Below are 20,124 nucleotides of genomic sequence, written 5' to 3' on the forward strand. Positions count from 1 at the left end.
TTTGGGAGCTCAACTTTTGCTTACAATCCTGGAGAAATCATGATTAAGAGTTGAGTGTAATGAAGTTTATCTACAAAAAATAGTCACTGTTGGCCAGACTTTCTTAAACACCAGCCAATGCCACTAACCAAATATGTGACACACCAGGGAGGCTGCATTTATCATAACTTACTGGTACATGAGCTGCAGATTATTTTGTGAAACCAGAGCAGCTAGTTTATATCTTAAACTCTCCCAGGTGTAAAGGACTACTTAAAAAATCAGAGTTCATCATTATTATATTTAAAAAAAAAAAAACTCCAGTATTACTTAGTACTGTTTCCTTCCCCAGCACTTATGTGGCTCCAGCCCATCAGAAACCATATTGGTTCCCTCACGGTTCATAGATTGAACCAACAATGAACTGGCTCCAGCTCTGGCCCAGTACCCGCTCTGAAAGTGGCAGGGTGGAGGAGTGGTGACAGACACAACAGCTACCTGGACAGACCATTACAAGAATAATTACATTGTGTAAAAACAAGGGTAACCTTATTATCCAAACCAGAAGTGTTCGAAGTAAAACTCCCATTCCTTAAAAGTTTGGGCGCTGTGTAAACATAACACAAAAAACACAATGCAATTACTTGCAAATCTCATTAACCCATATTTTATTCACAATAGAAAATAACATATCAGATAAACTGACATTTTACTATTTCATTAAGAGGATAATATCTCATTTTAAAACTAATGGCAGCTACACATCTTAAAAGTAGGGATAGGCCATGTTTATCTCAATGTGTAGAATCCCCTCTTCTTTTCACAACATTCTGTAAACGTCTGGGAAATTAGGAGACTGGTTGCTTGAGGAACGTTGTCCCAGTCTTGTCTGACGTAGGGTTCTAGCTGCTCAACAGTCCTGGGTCATCTTCGATGGATTTGTCCTTTTATGATGCACCAAATGTTTTCTATTGGTGAAAGGTCTGGACTGCAGGCGGGCCAGTTCAGCATCCAGACTCTTCTACCGTGAGGCCATGCTGTTGTGATTGATGGGTGTGTGGTTTAACATTACCGCACTAAAAAATTCTCCAAAAGAGATGTCTGGATGTGAGTTTATGTTGTCCTAAAACCTGTTTTAATTTTTAGCATTGATATTGCCTTTCCACATGTGTATGCTGACCACTCCATAGGCACTAATGCAACCCCATACCATCAGAGATGCAGAATTTTTAACTGTGTGCTGATAACAAGCTGGATGGTTCAGCTCTTTTTTTAGTCTGCAGGACACAGCACGTGGTTTCCAAAAATAATTTAAACTTGTGATTAATCTGACCACTGAACAGTCTTCCGTTTTGCCTCAGTACACTTTAAATGCACTTTGACTCATGTTCACACATGGCTTCTTCTTTGCATGATACAGCCTTAACTTGCATTTTTGGATGGCATGAGCTTTGTTGATGATGATTTCTGGAAGTATTCCTGAGCCAACTCAGTGATTTCCAGTACACAATCATGCCTGTTTCAATGCAGTGTTGCCCAAAGGCTTGATCACGAGCGTCCAAGACAGACCTTCAGCCTTGTCTCTTACACAGAGACTTCTAAAGTTCTCTGAATCTTTTGATATCATGTACTGTAGATGGTTGGATATTCAAAGTCTTGGAAATTTTCTTTAAGGAACATTTTCCTGAAATTTTTCCACAATTTTTGATGCAGCTTTCCACAGATTAGTGGACCTCTGCCCATCTTCACTTCTGAGAGATTCTGCCTCTCTGAAATACTACTTTAATACACAGCCATGTTACTGACCTGTTGCCAATAAACCAAATTAGTTGCTCCACAAGCTGTTTTTACCTCTTACTTTTCCAGCCTTTTATGAGATGTGATGCTGGCATCAAATTCCATATGGGCTAATATTTTTCATGAAATGCTGAAATGTCTTCAGTTTCAACATCTGATATGTTGTTTCTGTAAATGAAATATGGGTTTATAAGATTTGCAAATCATTGCACTGTTTTTATTTACAGAGCGCCCCAACTTTTTTGGAATTGGGATTGTATTAGTACAGTTTCCTTCCCTAGTATGTCTGTGTATAAAGTACATTTCTGGATAACTAATGTATAGTTTTGCCATATTTTACCCTCATTATACTGAAAGTTGTGGTGTCAGTATGAGAAATACAACAAAGATACACAATTTTAACAAAATGTTGCTTTATTTTTTTCATTTTTTTATCCAGGACAACTCATTCAAGGATAATCAAGGAGAAATAAGCACTACTGTTTTCATTGGAACTTTTTTTGTTTGTTTTTACATTTTGTCAAAGATGGATGGTGAATTTTATCATAATTGGTCAAAGTAAAACAAAACAAAAAAAATGAATATATAATAACAATACATTAATAATTAATTCAATACAATGAAGTGTGGCGTCAATGATAGAATAACAACGGCCCAGAAAACGTTGGGTTGTTATTGTTTTCACTGCTTCTTCTGTGGTACTGCAATAATCACCAGCACTAACTCAACTCAACTCAATCAACAACAGTAGAGGAAGGAATGGAGCGCGCACACAAAGCTCTGCACCCCGGCCTCCAAAAGAGGAAACACTTTTTTTTATTTAAATAATATTTTATCAAAGCTTCTGTTTTTTATCTTCATAAAATGTTTCTAAAACTTATCTGTCTTCTTTAAACTTTTTTTTTTTTTTGTATTTTGTTTTTGTTTTCCTTTTGAGAGATTCGTAAAGTTTTCATCTCCATTTTACCACAGTATGACTGTTTTTGCAAGTGTGGTCACCTATGTGTTTTTGCGGGTCTGTGTGTGTTGGTGTGTCTGTGTTTGTATGTCGGTGTGTCCTTTGCTGAGGCTTGGTGAGACAACTCTGGAGTTGTTTAGGAGCTCACATGAACGCAAAGCCTGCACACACGAAGTGTGATGATGTGTTTTAAAACATGGACGGAGAGTGCGTGCATGTGTATTTCATTTCCTTACGCTGCATGGCCTGTTTTGGGTCAAGGCAGCAGAGTCATTCATACTGTGAGGTTGAAGCTGGCTCAAGCAACAAGGTGAACAAGGTGTGTGGCCTTCAACTTGCTTTGTGTTTGTGCATCTACAAAGAGCTTATCAAGGAGTGTGTTCAGCTAGCTTGTGCACATGATGGAGCAGACCGAGTGAGGTGAGCATCTCTCAGTGCCAGTGTACATGTGCGTGTGTGTGTGTGTGGGGGGGGGGTGTTTTCATACTCTTTGTGGGCATTTATGTCATTAAAGGTGAGCCAAGAACAATGGCATGACCTGTGTAAAGCTTAGAATGAGTTTGTAAAGCCACTGCATGATGGGAGGAGGACATATGTCTGTGTCTGTCTGTGTGTCAGTGTATGTGTGTAATAGAAGGCACGGAGGGTGGTGTGGGAGGCTCAGTCTCTCAGGTCCATGCTGGAGCCGAACAGGGCCACCAGCTGCTCCTCGTAGTGGGCGATGTTCCTCTTCATGATCTCCTTACAGGAGCCCAGGAGCCGCTCAAATGCCTGTATGTCTATTACTGCAGAGAGACAGGGAGAGAGGGAGATTTTAAGGCTTTTTGTTTTATTTCTTTGGTCTTCAAAGTTTCTCACAATCCACTCATAGAAGGGTTGAAAGTAACTTATCACATTTACCCCAACTGATGTTACTGAGCACATTTTTGTGCACTTGTCCTCAGGGTATAAACAGCAAGTCTGACATTAAATTTAATACTTTTTAACCCTTTAAAGCCTACAGGATTGACAGTGCTCCCATTTGCATATATTTTTTTTTAATCACAGGTAGAACTGTAACCAAATGAAACAGAGCAATAAATCTTTTTGGATATAAAACCAGAGGAGAAACACTAACATATCACACATTCAGTGTGCTCCAGAGTACAGTTTCCTTCTAGAAATGTCCTTCCTTCTTTTGGATAAATGTAGTATTGTGTTGTTTTCTTGCAGGTCACGAGTCTCAATTATTCAACATGGTCTTCTGCAAACATATTTATGCTCAAAAGTATCTGGCACACCCAGAGTTTTGATTGCACTACTGTAAATAGTTGATTAAAAAAAATGCTGTCTTTGCAAATTGAGCACAATTTCATTTTATTTTTTGTTTTTGCCATAGTTTATAAAGATGAGTGTATTTCATAAATGAAGTTATGACCGTACTCGAATTATTTTTTTGTGGTTTGAAATGATCTTCTGAAACTTTTTTACAATCACAATTTTGAGGGATACAGCTATGACATCTCTGTATTTGGGGAAATATGTAAAAAAAAAAAAAAGATTTTAATTTTTCTAGTGTTAATTTGCACTTTTAAGCAATTCAATTTGTTACTATGGACTTATCACATACATATTAAAATTTGGGATCTAAGGGTTATATTGATGTATAGCAAATTCAAGCACTCAAAAAAAGGTACTACAGCATGTAAAAATGTAAAGATATGCTCTGAAGGACTTTTTCTATGGTAGGTCATAAAGGGTTAAGACCTTTATTAGGCCCTCTTCATACATTAGACCATCCCATCTTCAATTTCTAACCCAATACATTAACAACACAGCTACATCATTTTTCTGTGGCAATAGTAAGACAAAACAATGACAACAAAGAAAAGAAAACATCAGTATTATTTCCTGTTGTAATATGTAAATTAGGCTTTCTTGAAGAATTTTGAGATTAGACTATGAGAAAAAACTAATGCCATAAAGTAGCTGAATGGAAGGTCTTATTTCAGCCTTTAAGTTAATTCTAATTTTAAAGCATTTTAAATGCCTGCAACACCTTTAGATTACTATAAACATAAAAAAACAATCATTTAATACTTTTTAAATGCCCTTATCTTGGCTTATTTGATCTATCAGCTTTTAATGCTTTTTAAACAGACTGAACTGAAAAGCTGAGCTCCATCTCTCTGACTTGGCTCAGAGCGGTGATGCACAAGCTTCTGCAAACAACCTATATGAAGGTCTCTTTTAGAAGTAGATAGACCCGGTGTTTTTCTTTTTCCAGGAATCAAAGAGCCACTGAGTCATCTGCTTTTTTCGTTGCAGTACAAGACCAGTTTTAGTGCATGTTGCTTTTTATTGGATCTAAAAATAAGACACTAGAGATGATGATGGCGTTGTTGAAGTCTAACCACCAAAAGAAGATAATTTTTTTTACATTGGTACCAGCCCTAACTTTAAAAATCAATGCATCTAAAGTTTTTAAGTCAACCAAGTCAATAACTTTTAAGAGAAGATGCAGTACTTTGATACTATCCATTCATGCTCAATTTATCATCTTGTAGTCCTACTGTGAAAAGTTAAACAAACCTGCTCTGACTAGCACAGGCTAATCACAATCTTTCTGTTTATCATTTGACTACAGTGGAAAGCCCTGCATCTTAGCAGGGCATCAAAAAATGTACAACTCTTATTGTTCTTCTCTATGGATATCTTTAGTAAAAGGCAAAAGATTTATGCGATCGGAAGAAAATAAAGAGTGTTCCAACAAAAAAGGGATCATTGGTAGATGATGTATGTCCATACATCTAATATTGGCAATCACAAGTATAACATTGTACACTAATAGTACAGCCTTGCGATTGGCTGTCCAGGCCAGGGTGTGCCCCCCTCTCGCCCAATGACAGGTAGGATAGGCTAAACCCCCCCCGCAACCCCCATCAGCATAAGCGGTATAGAAAATGGATGGATCTTTTTAGACATGGTGGTTTAAGCTTTCCTTCTCCAGAACTGAAGCAACCCTTTATGGTGAAAGAGTTTTTAATGCAGCCATAAACACCTGAGCCTGTTGATTTTAATATGTGCTTACACATTTGTTGGATGGAGGGAGAACAGTCCCAGGGCCATCTTAATGTCCTTGCATGGCCCAAGAGGACTCTTTAAGTGCTGCTCATCTTTTCAAATCACAACATCACAGAGAGAATGACAAGTACCACAAACAGCCTCTTCCCCACATTATGCTGAGTGACATTTTTCTCTGCTCCAAAGCTGAGCAGATGTTCAGGACAGGCTGTTGTTCAGTTAGAACAAAAGAAAGTGAGACACAAATCACAGAGATGAGTAGAAATGATGGCAGTGCGTGCATGGTAAATTTTAAGAGATAAAATAAGGTAGAAAAAAGGCTGACTGGCAACAATGGCTTAAAAAACATCCTGCAAGTAAAAAAAGAGCTGCAGAAATAGAGCCATAAAAAAGCTCAAGCAGATTTCACAACAGAAAGAGGAGAGGTGTGAGAGAGAGTCACGATCAGCTGTTAAAAATCCTGCTCATTTTTAAATGTGAAGAGCAGCTCCTCTACTGTGGAGCCTGAATGAGTTCACCCACTTAAAAACAAAATAAATGATGAATGGATCTTCAATCAAAAAACACAAGGTGATGACAGGCGAGATGAAGGGCAAAACATCAATTACCGATGAAATGAAACTCAAATTCAGCTTACCATCTCACAAAAAAACAGTCCAACTATTGTACAGTTAACAACATAGGTAAGGTAAGATTGGGTGGTTTCAATACTTTATGATGCTTTTTAGTTCACATTTTTTCATCTTTGAAACATAGGTCGATTTAATCAAGGTATTCTCAATAATGGTTTCTTAAAGAACTTTTTAACTCTAGAATAACTGGACTAAGAGTAACATGAAATAAAACAAGCATTTTTTTTACACTGATATTACTTCCTCAACCGTGACATATTGGCGTCCCACTGTGTAGATTCACATTGCCTTCAGGTGTTGTGGGGAGAACACACCATGTAAACACAGAGCAGGAGCTCCACATGCAAACAGGCTACTCTGGCTGGCTCAGCTAATGATGTCTTGCCCCTGTTACACAGCTGTTTCTACCTCTGAAGCTGGAACAATGGGTGGATCGCTTTGTCCCACTTAGTATAACTTTGTGACATTCACAGTGAAGGAGAAACATTACAGGGGCATAAGTGTCACACCTTGAACCGGCAGTCTGATGGTGATTACTTCATCAACAAGAAATATGATATGAAGTGTTTGTCAATGAGTGTTCTTCCATGACAAAGACAAGATTACACCCTAAATATATATAATAAAACTGTAATGAAGTGAGACAAGAAAATTTGAGTTGGGCTGTTGAACATTAAAAAAAAGAAAAACACGCTCTAGTAAGCAAAAACATAAGCTTTTTTTTATCAAATGAAGCCAAAATGCAGCATCTACAACTTTCTTCAGGTTGACAAACCCTATTAACTCTGTCATAATCTTCTTTGTATCAGACCCCGCCAGTTAAAAAATAGTAATTTAGTATTTAAATCAATTATAAATCATCAGGATAAAAGTTAGTCAGCTAATTAAAGAGGTAACACAAGGTTACATCATGATGTGTTCAAGGTCAGCTTGGTAAAATGATGATTAGATAAAGGTAATTAAAATGTCATCATGATGTGCTCAAATTTAACATCCACGATAAGGAAATTCAAGTTCTGGAAACTTACTAAGGGGCTGTACACATAGAGACAAGCTCAGCAGTATGAGCAAAACTATTTCATCATATTGGCGTTTCATCCACATGGAATCAGTGTTTTGGGAGCCCGAAAATGCTACTTTTTTTAAACCAGGTCCCAAAGTGAACAAATCTGTACACGCTTGTTTCGTCTCCGTGTGTACAACCAAGCAGATCTTTACTGAAACGATTACGTCATAGCCCCCCCTTAACCAGCATGTGCAGGCCCAGCCAACAACAACAATAATACTGGCACATTACATGACTGCATTGTGTCTCTTGCACCATGAGCAACAGATGGAGAACAGCATACTCCACATGTTCTTACATCCACTGCAAAGAACAGCAGTCAGGAGAAAGTTTTGGGTGCGCTTGATCCATAATCATCGTCTCTGTTTTGGGTGTATTTCTGTGGCAGCGTTACAGTGCCACTTACATGCCTGGCATATATACTACAGCGTTTTCATTGTTTTGAATGGTTTCATGTTTTCAAAGACATTTCTTGAAACAATGTCATGTTTAAGGGAAACTTTTTAAAAAGAAACAGAAATAGATCGTTTTTGTCTTTGTGTGGACAAGGCTTAAGGCTGGCTACACATAGACCATTTTCAAATCTTAAATGAATTTAAAAATGGAGTCCACTGACATGCAGAAAATTTTTCATCTTATGATCCTCAATGCACACAAACTAGACGACTCAGCCAGACTGTGAGACCACACATCTGCCGACATTAATGATGATCTTTCAGTGAAGATTCCCCACACATGAGATCTTGCAGAAACTTGTGTTTTCAAACATGACTCCAGAAAAAGTTTGTAACATCGGATTAGTGATGCTATCTGGTCTGCTTGTTCTCATTGGTTGTGGGTATTCTGAAGTAGCCTCCCAGACCTAAACATAAATATCAACCATGTTTGATATTTAGAATTCAAGGTCAGGGAGGATCCAACGCCGTAGGAAGCAGTAAAATATACATGTAGACATCACACACTTGAGCATTATTTGGATAAATATTCCTCAACTCGTACCAATTGAGGTATTGACAAGGACTTGGATTGTTACTTAAAACTGGAAAGGGTATCAACACATATTAAAAAATAAAATAAATAAAAATTCCTGACCCTCAGTTGTAGTCCCTGTTTTCAAACACAAGCTGCTTTAGAGAAGAAAGGCACATTTTTTGGATTGTAGCTCTTGCAAAAACATGTTAATGTGAATAGGGCTCCTGATTAGGATAAGGTTGAGTCCCACTGCCTTTAAGTGTTGTAGAAGCACAAGAAAGTATGGTATGTAAACACTCAGCAGTAGTGCCATATTCACACAGCACTTTTCTCCCCCTGCTGGCTCTGCTGATCTCGTCTTGCTCCTGCAATGACTTTTTACTACCCACGATGCCGCTACATTATCTCTTCGTCCCTCTATTATGCCTCTGGGACATTCATAGTGATGGTGAATCATCACGGGTTGCAACTATTGTGCCTCAAACTGGCGGTCTGAAATAGGTTGTTATCACATTCCTTTATGGAAGTGAAAAATCATTCAATCTTGGAATATAGCTACTTTTTAAGATATTTGACTTAATCAAAATTTATTTAACAAGAATATCATTTCTTACCCAAACACTTGACACTGCCCACTGCGTAGGCTGAGGCGGCCCGGGGCTTGTTAGTGACCAAGGCCAGCTCCCCAAAGTACTGACCCCTGCTACAGCGCGTTATCTCCACCTCCGCGTTGTCTGCGTGGTCTGCCTTTGTCTGTAGGGCAGTGGGGAAAGGATTAAAGGTTAGAAACAGATGAGTGCCTTTTTTTCCTCCCCCTGGGATCGAGCACTCAACAGCTGAGCTGGCCCTTGTGTGATTCTCACTGTTGCTAGGCAAAACCAGGGAACACTCGTCTTCTCTGGTGGTCTTTTGCAGGGGGAGTGTGGGTGGTCATTGTCATAATGTTTCAGAAACCAACACATAGGGGCATCCAGTCAGCTCTGGTATCAGTACACCTACAGTATGAAAATAGTTCTGAACATTGCACCTCTGATTGGATACATATTTTCCTCTACCTTTCATCAAGCCAATTTTGTCTTTACAGCTACATGTACAGAATAATGACTGTGTGGTGTATGAAAGTTGGTAAAATATTTGGCTACAGCACATAAAAAAGTGGTGAAAAATAGTAAAGATGAGGATCTTACTTTACTCTTCATCATGATCTTAACGTCCCCAGATTCTACGATATAGAAGCAGTCGGCCTTGTCTCCCTGGGTAAAAGAAAAAAAAGCAACTTCTGTAAACATTTGACAAATGCAGCAGTAAGTTAGGTGTATGTACATTGAAATATTGGAAATTTTGAAGCTCTTCCATTATGGAACCACATCTTATCTGATTCCTTACCTGCATGATGATGCGCTCACCATCTGAGAACTGCTTTACTCCTAATACATCCACTATCTTCATCCTTTCTGTCGCCTGGACAGGGAGAGAGAAGGTGAGGATGGGAGGATAGGAGAAACCGTGTGAATACAGAAATTTATTTCAATGAGTTAAGGGCCTCTCTATTTGACTTCTCTGTCAGCTCCTGCTCTACTTAGACCATTCAACATTCACTAGGTGCAAAGTGGCAGAAAAAAGATAGTGATTATTTGCCAGAAAACAAGCTTGAGCATTTGAAAACTCGTTTGGTGTCCATTAATTAAATAAAGAGCTTCAGAGCTAGCATCACAGGTGTCAGAATCTACACTGGAAGAAAAGGTGGGGGAGTGATATCCAACAAACTGTTGGAGAAAGTAAGAGGATTTTTTATATTGCCAGCAGCCACTAAACTCACCTCCAGTGATTTGAGTAAGGGCACAGACTCTATGAAGGTCTCGTACATCCTCCTCTTCTTGGCATTATTCTTCACAATGAGTCTACGAAATGTGGCACGGTCCTAGGGAAAACACAAACAAACACCTCCTAAAGGCACGTTCTAAAAAAAGTGAGACACTGATGCTGCTCCTTCTTTACGCCACCACAAGGAGGAGCTGTTGCGGCATAAATCACTTGAGCATTGACTCCATTCACAGATAACAGAGCTCTCCATTCTTAACATTTATCAGTGTCACACCTCAATGTATAAGGTCTCAGAAACTGAATTGGCACCAAATACAAGTAGTGGGGAAAGTGACTCAGAGTTAGAAATCGCCTGACAGAGCATCACTTAAAAACAGTGCTGCTGACTGAACTGAGACTAAATTAACCAAACAGTTGGCGTTTAAAGTGTATTTGTTTAACCTTAATTTAACCAGGCTAGAAAACCAAGTCAGGAGAACTATTTAAAAGCAATGTATTTCAATTCTGCCACCAGGGTGCTCTGACACACTACAATGACAAAAGATAACTTCAAGGGTCAGGGGTCATGGGTAATCATGAGTGTGACTCCCTGTATCACTTCATGGCAGCGTTGCCCCACAAGGCATTTCCACCCCTATTGCCCCTCAGAGGTGTACTGCTCAGGACTGACCACCTTCACTGCTTGCTTGATTTCTGAAGTGGGGACCTTTAAAAAACTACACTTTATAAGGTGTATTTAAAAACAGAAAACTAGGGTTGGGTATTTCCCACAGCCACATGATGCAATATGTATCATGATACAGAGGCCACAATGTAATACATATCTTACATAATAAAAATGTCCTACACATAAGTCAATACAATTAGCTGTTCTTTATTGTAGAGGACAACAGTAAAGGCAAAGATTTAAGGGTCCTACACTTTAAAAGACTTAATTTCAGATCCTCGGGGATCCAAGAAGAGAATTATATTATCATGTTAAATATCCCTGAGCTGTTGATAAATGCAAATACATAATATTTGACTTTTTTAAAACTTGGAATGGTGCTCCCTACCGTCTCTCTTGCCATTTTTCATATAACAGTAACACTCTGGATTCTGTCTACTATAAACCCACTTGTATGTCTTTTTGCTTTAAGTGTAGGTACTGCAGTTTCTGTAATGAATGACAAATCTGGAAAAAACGATGTTACACTCAATAAGCAGCTGCATAAAGCATGCTTTCTCAGCTACGTTGTATGGCTCAAGTCTTTACAAATAAAGCACTGAAGTGCTGCTTGTGATCTTCTGATTCAGTTTAGAAGTTGAGGAAAATTTGAATTTACAGCGTAATTAGGTGCCAGTTCCTGGTAGTCAGGCTAATTGTTAATGCTAATTGCTAAATAGCCTTGTATCTTGTCATGCGTAGATGGAGGTTGGTGTTGCTGCAGTATTTTAACTAGTTTTTTGCAAATCTTGCATAATACATGTCATGACTCATGTCCAGCTCCCAACTTCCTGGCATTTGAATAAACCCAAAATTGTCCATCATCTCTACCGGTAGCAGAGAGACTTTCTCATCCATATCGCTGGTAGGCTTGGTTTTGTCTGATGTATGCACTGCATCATGCCAATTAGCATCTGCTGCCATTTATTGGCTTGTGTTAATTGCAGAGTAGAGAATGTGCATTTTAAACTGCTGTCACTGCATTTGCAGCCATATCAATTCTGTAACATCTCTATCAACACTAAGGGTCAACCGATATTAGTTTTCTAGGGCCAATATCAATAATGATTACTTTTTGTGCATGCGACCGATATCCAATATTTGGAAATGATATGAATTTTGTTATGACAAACAAAATGTAGTTAAGATGGTTGAAGTAAAACTGCACGTCAAAAAATTAAGGAAAACAGAGCATTTAGCAATAGCTCTGTCAGCATTAGGAACAGCACAGAGCAACACTGTAGCAGCAGGAAACAGGAAGTACACACTGTGCAACCCAGGCCTCACTGTTGATTACATATGCTGATACCGATGATCAGCTAAATGCCAAATATATGTATCAACAATTGGCCAGGCTACCACTCATTGATACACATATCAGCAAGGAGCTGGTGGCGATATATTGCCAAACTGAGTCTTTTTTAAGTACAGGGCAGTAAACCAACATTTTTGTTTCATGGAAGAAATTTGCATAATGAGGAACTGCTATCTAAAAGTAGCAAACTGCTGAGCAACATATCTATACTCAACATGTAAATACTGAGATGCCCTGTGGGGTTATACTGTTATGGGGGGATCAGGGTGGTGATACACAGCTGATGGCAGAGAACAAACTAGATCCATTACAAGTAAGCAGCGCAAAACATCAGTACAGCAAACAGAACAGCAGCTCCCACTTCCTCGTGCAGCAGATTTTGATGTAACATCAAATTTCTGAGCAAACAATAAACATGGCATGTCTTGTCATGGTGGCCACCATGACAAGACATGTCCCATTACAACTATAAAAATGAAAGAACTCTGAAACTGGTGGAAATATTTTAGTTAATGTAAGGACAGTACTCAGCAAAAAAAACCTCAAAATCAGGGAAAACTTAACAAGAAGAGCAGAGCAAAACTTATCTAAATGATACCTATGAGACATATAGTTTCACTGATTAAGTATGTATTAGTATTGTTCTATGTTCTTACCAGCCCCCATAGTGCTCCTTCCTGTTTGGCGATGATGGTGGCGGCTCGCGGCGTGTTGTACATGAGTGCCAGCTCCCCAAAGCTGCCCTTATTGTCATACTGACCCACGCATGTTCCTGATACAGTTATATCATACACCCCCCTGAGAGAAAGAGAGTGAAAGGAGGAGAGAAAGTTAGAGAAAAGAAAAAGAAATAAACGGTCATCAAAAGCAGGACAACGGACATAAATCAAACATTAAAAATAATGACCTTCATTGAGTTTGATTTGTTTAATTAGGCTGAAAGTTATGAGCTGGACAGTGTTTTGTTTATTGACCCACTGACTGGTTTAAATACACATCCAATTAGAGATTATCTGTAGCCCAGAGGACAGGACTCAGCTTGTTTGGCACACTTGGTGAGAAAATCAGTGACTGTGTTTGTATTGGTGCAGCAGTGTGTATAATTGTGCGTATAAATCTATTAAAGTAGAGCTTTTCAAACATTTTCATCCGGTTAACTGTGACAACAAATACATGTGAAAGTGATTTAGCTCATCTGTGAAAATTCCTGTACATCTGCATGTTCAGTATCAAACGATTTTGTCATGGTTGTATATGTTTCTGAGACGCAGTTACACTTCAACAGAGCAGCTCTGTTTTCCCCTCCCTCCATCCCCTCTCTCTCCGTATGAGGATTAAAACCTGCAGAAGGTAATTTGCAGCGTTGTTGCTCGGCAGGATTAACTAGTCATTTTGTAGGATAGTCTGTCCTCTCATTGGCTGAGTAGAGGGGATAAAACCTTTGTCGCTGGAGGAGTATTAACTTAGTTTGTCTGGATTAGCATGGGGATGGGAATGATGATCACTTGTGGTGTTGCCTGTAAATGAAACCATCTATGCACTGGTTAAATACTCTGATTTTTTCTCTTCTACAAAAAATCTGAGCAGGTTTTAAGATGTGATCAGTTAAAGTTTCTCACAGTAAATCTCCATAAACCAAGAGAAAACATGTAAAACAAAAGTCAAGAATCATCATCCAAGCATTGTTATTCTGTGAAACAGCCAGCACAGACATATCTGCTTAAACCAACTTACTAGTTTAAGAACAGAAGTGGGAAGATATATTCTGAGTTGTACTACTATAGCTCGAGGACAAATGGATATTCCCTCCAGTGCTCAAAGGATGCAAGCATAATGAGAACTTTTCCTGCCCGGTCAACCCTTGTGCAAAGTGCCTTTGTTGACTTTAAACCACTTAAGATAGAAAACAGAACATGACACAGGGATTTGTAAATATGACCAAGATGTTATGGCGTTACAGGGGAATTGAAAGCACCAAAGCTACCACACATATCAAACACAAGATCAAAAAGAAAAAAAAAAAAAAAAAAAAGAGTGAAATGAGGAAAAAGTGGATCTGGGACAACTTTCTGTTGGAAGGTAGACTCTCAAAACAGTCAATCAAGAGAAAGAGCAACAGTGGGCCTCGTTCACCTTCATACAAAGAATTTCCTAAGAAAAACCTACATCGAGTTCTTGTTTGTAAACTGTGGAATTGTTTGAAACAGCTTTCCTTATTTCATAAATTCTATGTCCTGTAAGCTGGAATCTTGTGCATGCTTTTACTGATTAGCATATAACAATGCCCCCTAAATGCCCATATAAGGGCATGATGCTGCACACACATGGAAGTGGAAGAGAGAAGAAGAGAGACACTGGAAGACATGCCATATCAAAATATTCAGACTACTGCTGTGAATAGATTAAAAAAAAGTCTACTTAACTACAGGCTGTGTAATCAATTCATCACAATTAATTGCATATATACAGATACTAACAATCCAATACTGTGTTGATATTGGGCATGGATAAAACAATGAAAAATAAACAAAGGGACTTTTGGTATGTGCACTCATCAAATTTAGAAAGTTATTATGGACTGTTGCATGTTGTTTAATGGCATGCCATTTTAATCTAATTTTTACCCCTTTTGACTAATTGATCAAAATCAATTGAATGTTTTGAGAGCACTTACCAAAATTGTATGCACTGGATGCCAAATTAGAGGTACAGAAGCAGTTCAAAGCAAAAGTAGTGCTGCTCGAAATTAAACCAAACAGTCCGATTTAAACACATGATATTTTGCAGTGTCGGTAATGGATACAAAATACAATCTATAAAAAGATGCACTGCATTTTAACACTAGTTCAGACAGCAGCGCCACCACACAATGAATGTCATGCTGTAATGAGGAAAGAAAACCCTTTCAAAAGTATGTTTTCATTGTGTTTCATATGATTTAAGAGGAAAATTTTAGTTTAAGTGCTAAGTCTATATGCATTGTTTTGCTTATGCTGTCACTACATTTTGTGATTGAAATAACAGCTGACCATATTTAAATCACAGATTTGTACATTTTATTGTACAAAAGTGCCAAATTAATGAAAACACTTTAAAATGTATTAAAAGTATACACTCACACCTGTTCAGTAGCTTGTTAACACAAATAGCTGATGGCTGATGTATTTAGGCATGGTCAAAACAGGTTCATACCCAGCATCAAGATGGGGTAGAAAGGGGATTTAAGTGACTTTAAATGTGGCATGGTTGTTGGTATCAGATGGGCTGGTCTGAGTATTTCAGAAACTGCTTATCTACTAGGATTTTCACACACAACCATCTCTAGGCTTTACAGAGAATGGTCTGAAAAAGGGAAAATATCCAGTGAGCGCCAGTTGTGTGGACAAAGATGCATTGTTGAAGTCAGACGTCAGACGTATCAGCACTCAAATGTCCTTTAGAGTTTTTTAGATTGTATTCTGAGCTACAAACAAATTCTAGAAAAGAAAACTTTGCTTACTGTCATAATCTTCATAAAACTGCATATTTGGTTTTATGAAGAAATTTCCTCTTAAGAAAGGATGGTGAATGAAGTCCAATAATCTTTTTCCCATAATGCACATAAAAATACCCATTATATTTTTCCAACTTGCCTCTGACCTGATTAGTGATATCCAGGTACTTTATCTTGGTAAGAATTAAAATGGGATTGTTAAATAGTGTGTGTTAAAGGTTTCCTTTACTGCATAATAGCACACTGGCCAGGTCAGCTACTATATGACTCATGAAATTAAGATGACCTGTTCTGATTGTGCTTGAGGCAGGCATCCCAGTCTTTAAAACTTTATGGGTACATTTATAATACACTGAAAACAATAAAACAGAGATGTACATATGTATCAATTACGTAACACTCATTATAAAACCAATTTTACTCTAATGTGTTTTCTTTCCTGCTTTTCTCTTTAAATTTCTAATTATCCGTCCATCTATGCATGTGTCCAAGCTCACACCCCACCCTGCTGATGACATTAACTACCACCCACGCCTTTAAGAAGCCAGGGAAAACCCCGGGATAGTATATGACCAGGCAGGCGTGCTACTCTCAAAGGTCATCGCATGTCTCTTGTACAGGGGGCATGCTGTGTTTGCAAGTAGGTGTGTATGCAGATGGAAAGATAGCACACAACAAGTGGAACTGTACTGCTGCGCTGGACTGATATGTGCCATGCCAAGAATGAATCAGGGTGGGATTAACAATGACCACTACCAGAAAAACACCAGTAGGCCTGTTCTCAATTTGGTGGCTGTGTTTAAGAAAACAGCTCAAGTTCTTTTCTGTGTGGTCTTATCACTGGGGTTAGTAGTTACAGCATGCAAATGACTGTATCTGGTAAACTAAGCTATGTTAATACTTCTAAGCACAGGACAGTTTTAGGGGTTTTAATGGATAATGATCAATTTATTTATATCAAATACTCAAACCTTCATGGTTCATTTCACCTGGACATGCAGAAATCAACACAGCATCCTTGGTGCATAAAAATGGTTTTCTCTTGAAAAGTTTCATTTATTACACCAAGTAAGATAAAGATCCATTTCCGTATTCCTGCAACCTATCACTGTATCCCAGCCCAGGAAACTAAACCTGTCCAGTAAGGCTTGTGTACACAGAAACAGTTTACATTGGCAATGACAGGAAAATTATATACAGACTTCATATGCACTGAATACATACACACCATGATGGTCATAAACAGTACAGCAAACAGAAACCTTCAGTAAAGACCAACCAAATGGCTGCAGTATTATGAATCTTTACACATTCTAGTAGATGTGGACACAACTGTTTTTCCCCCTCTAAATATAACCTTATTATTAAAACTTTATCTTTATATTAAACCTTAATTTATAAATTCCCAGTGCACATCTCTGTCACCATTTCTGTTTGACAAGTGATAATAATATCTCATGTAATTTGACAACTCTCGATTACAAACAAATCTAGATCTTATCATGGTAGACCTTAAGTCATGGGCATACTGTTTTATTGTCCAAGAAACAGATTTATTATCCTTTGTTGGGGTAGTAACTCAAAAAGTAATCCACTCATAAGTAATGAGTTTTATTACTTAGTTATTACTTATTGCAGCAAAAAGTAACTAGTGCACTACTAGTTACAATACTTATCGGCCTGACATCAGGCTGGACCAACAAACCTATGTAAGTTCGGATCTTTTTCTTTATTTATCCTCATTCTTTAAAATTTAAAGTGTGTTTTAAGAAAAAAGTGGGGTTTTTTTCATCCTCAAACCTCAAATCTAGTTCAAAGGACAGAATTTTTAGTTATGTAAAACATATTTAAATCTTGGTATAGATATCATATTGGCTACAATGAATCTGTAAATATCAGCACATCAGATATCGCCAAAAATCCGATATCGTGTATCCCTAGTCCAGTAGTCTTGTACTTCTTCCACCTCTGGGTAACAGTCAACAAATAGTTCTACACTTCAATTAGCACAAATCCTTATTCTAATAAGAAGGACATACACAAGACCTCTCCTTTCTGCTTTTTAATGCAGAAAAGGCGAAAGCAAAGTTGTGAAATCATGCCAAAACAGCACCTTACAAAAAATACGTCAAGAACTAGGCCACAGTAAGTGGCATTTCCTTCACCATATATTCTGCCACAAGCCTATTTATCTCAGCGTTTATGGTTACATGTGGCCGTTATTGAAAATAGAGCTTTGACTGCTTGATTTGTGTCAGCATTATGCATTATGTTATCTATCCTCGCTAGGGGCTGTGGCGGTCTTATAGTGTTAGCATGCTTCCTTTGCAGGTGTAAAGATATGATGGAGAGTTCACAGCAGTGGAGGGTTGTCTCTGTCCTGGCCACAGTTTACACTGAATCTGAAGCAGTGGTCAAATCTCAAAGCATCTAAATATGTCCTTATTTGAACCACTCCACCATTTTCTCTCCCTGCTCCGTGGACTCGAGCTGATTTGTCATTCACGTAATTCAGTGAGTATTGTGTGAGCGCATATTAAAAGAGATGCTTGATTTGTTTAATCTGTGCTCCCGTTTTACAGGAAGTTAGAGGGTAACGCACGAAACAAGATTATTGTTTTAGAGTAAATGTAATGTGATTACTATATTAGCAACTGTAACGCGCTCCTTTGTACCACATTACAGCCATCACTGTTTGAAATGGTATAATGGTAATTCTGTGTATAAAAAAAATTAAATTTGAGTAAATAGAAAGAAAGTAAAGAGTGAGGCATATTTGAATATTTTCTTTAAAGTTGTATGATGTTTATTTCGTCTGGCCTGTTTAAGTCTCTGACCAGCCAAGTATCCCATATTACTGAAAAAACTTAAACTAGCACAAAGACTATAAATGACTAAACTAAAAGGAAGAATTTTTGCAATACAAAAATTAAAATGATGAACCAGTATTAAAAACTAACAGAAACTAAACTAAAATTGAACAAAAAGTGAAAATGAAATAAGAAAAGAAAAAGGAAAAATCCAAAACTATTATAACCTTGAGCTAAAAAAACACAATATATCTATGCAACATAAATTATCAGGAATGCAAACAAATTAAGAAGCAAGAACTAAAGGGGCCTTTAAGAGACACAAGTTTGAATTCTTTCTATTTCGGTGTAATATATGCACACAGATTATCCATTCAAGCACTTAAAACAGTGTTTTGATGCACAAATATTTGCTGATTTTAGGATCCAGGGTAAGTGTCAGCCACCTACCTCTCTATGACGTAGAAATTGTCTCCATCGTCTCCCTGGTCAATAACGTGCTCCTGGGGCTGTACTCGTAACTCAAACATAGCGTCCAGTACTTCTGAGAACTGCTCCTGGATCAACGATCAAAGGAAGGATGTCAGACACAGATGAGGTCAAGAAATAAGGAGCAGCAGAGGAAAGTTATTCACTAAGCAGCTTTAAAAGGCAAATAGCCAATGTAAGTGCTGATTCTGAAAGTTGACAAGACACATTTTATTATTCTGTTGGAGGAAAAATGTGAGGAAGACAATGTAAAAGGAAGGGTCTTTTCATATTATGGCACTTCAGGACATTATTGTAGTGTCTGGAGTCATCACAGTATCATAGAATTAACAGAGTGGATGTCAAGTTCCACATGGTTCACAATGTTAGAATAAACGGGTTTTGAAAATACCAGATGCATTTGGAGTATGTCCTCTCAACTAAAATGAACAGAAAAAATAAAATCCATAGAAAATATTACTTTAAAAATTGCTTTTTGTGAAACGGGGGGAGCCAACTTTTATGTGCCTTAACTGAGGAAGTGTGAAGCCAAGTAGTTTTACTTGAGCAACAAAGATCAAAGACCGTATCCCGACAGACCAATAGAATAAGCCATTTTGGTTCAAGGAATATTTTATCATCTCATGATCAGAGTACACATGCAAAGATATTTAACAAGTTGTCCTTTGTCCGATTTCCCCATAGTAAATGGTATTTCTATCTTTCTAAAAATGTCTTTGTACAAATACATCATCTGACCTGCCCAATGAGCTATCTTGACGAGGGTGAAGTGCTTATACAATAAGCTACTAGAAGGAAAACTCCTTTAATTCTCTGCAAATCTAATGTTAAAGCTCTTCCATACATGTTAATTTTACTGAAACATAACTTCTTGGAAATTTAATTTGTTATACTGTAAATTGCTTCTAATGTTTTTAATATTTGGCTTCACCACATATGGATGGCAGATTTTGTGCAACAAGATCTAGCAAAATTGAATTGTTGCAAGATTTCCTGTCAAGATGACACAGTCTTGTGAGA

The 20,124-nt window shown here is 37.9% G+C and overlaps 1 protein-coding gene and 1 non-coding gene across 3 annotated transcripts in view; both read right to left on the minus strand.

Annotated features, from left to right (window-relative positions):
* Positions 1-2,172: 2,172 nt before the first annotated feature.
* The window catches only part of prkar2aa (protein kinase, cAMP-dependent, regulatory, type II, alpha A), an 80,124-nt gene continuing 62,172 nt past the window's right edge, over positions 2,173-20,124 (minus strand). For both annotated transcript variants that reach the window (XM_041799428.1, XM_041799427.1), the window contains exons 5-11: positions 19,066-19,172; positions 12,969-13,110; positions 10,287-10,388; positions 9,854-9,928; positions 9,655-9,720; positions 9,082-9,220; positions 2,173-3,519 (exon numbers count right to left, since the gene is read on the minus strand). In XM_041799428.1, coding sequence (XP_041655362.1) covers positions 3,395-3,519; positions 9,082-9,220; positions 9,655-9,720; positions 9,854-9,928; positions 10,287-10,388; positions 12,969-13,110; positions 19,066-19,172 — 756 coding nt within the window. In that variant the 3' untranslated portion in view covers positions 2,173-3,394. The remainder of the gene's footprint in view (positions 3,520-9,081; positions 9,221-9,654; positions 9,721-9,853; positions 9,929-10,286; positions 10,389-12,968; positions 13,111-19,065; positions 19,173-20,124) is intronic.
* Positions 5,366-5,478, minus strand: LOC121518235. Its single transcript, XR_005992638.1, has one exon. It is a non-coding gene; the product is annotated as a U5 spliceosomal RNA (small nuclear RNA).

Source organism: Cheilinus undulatus, linkage group 11, assembly GCF_018320785.1.
Source record: "Cheilinus undulatus linkage group 11, ASM1832078v1, whole genome shotgun sequence".
Classification (NCBI taxonomy): Eukaryota; Metazoa; Chordata; class Actinopteri; order Labriformes; family Labridae; genus Cheilinus; species Cheilinus undulatus.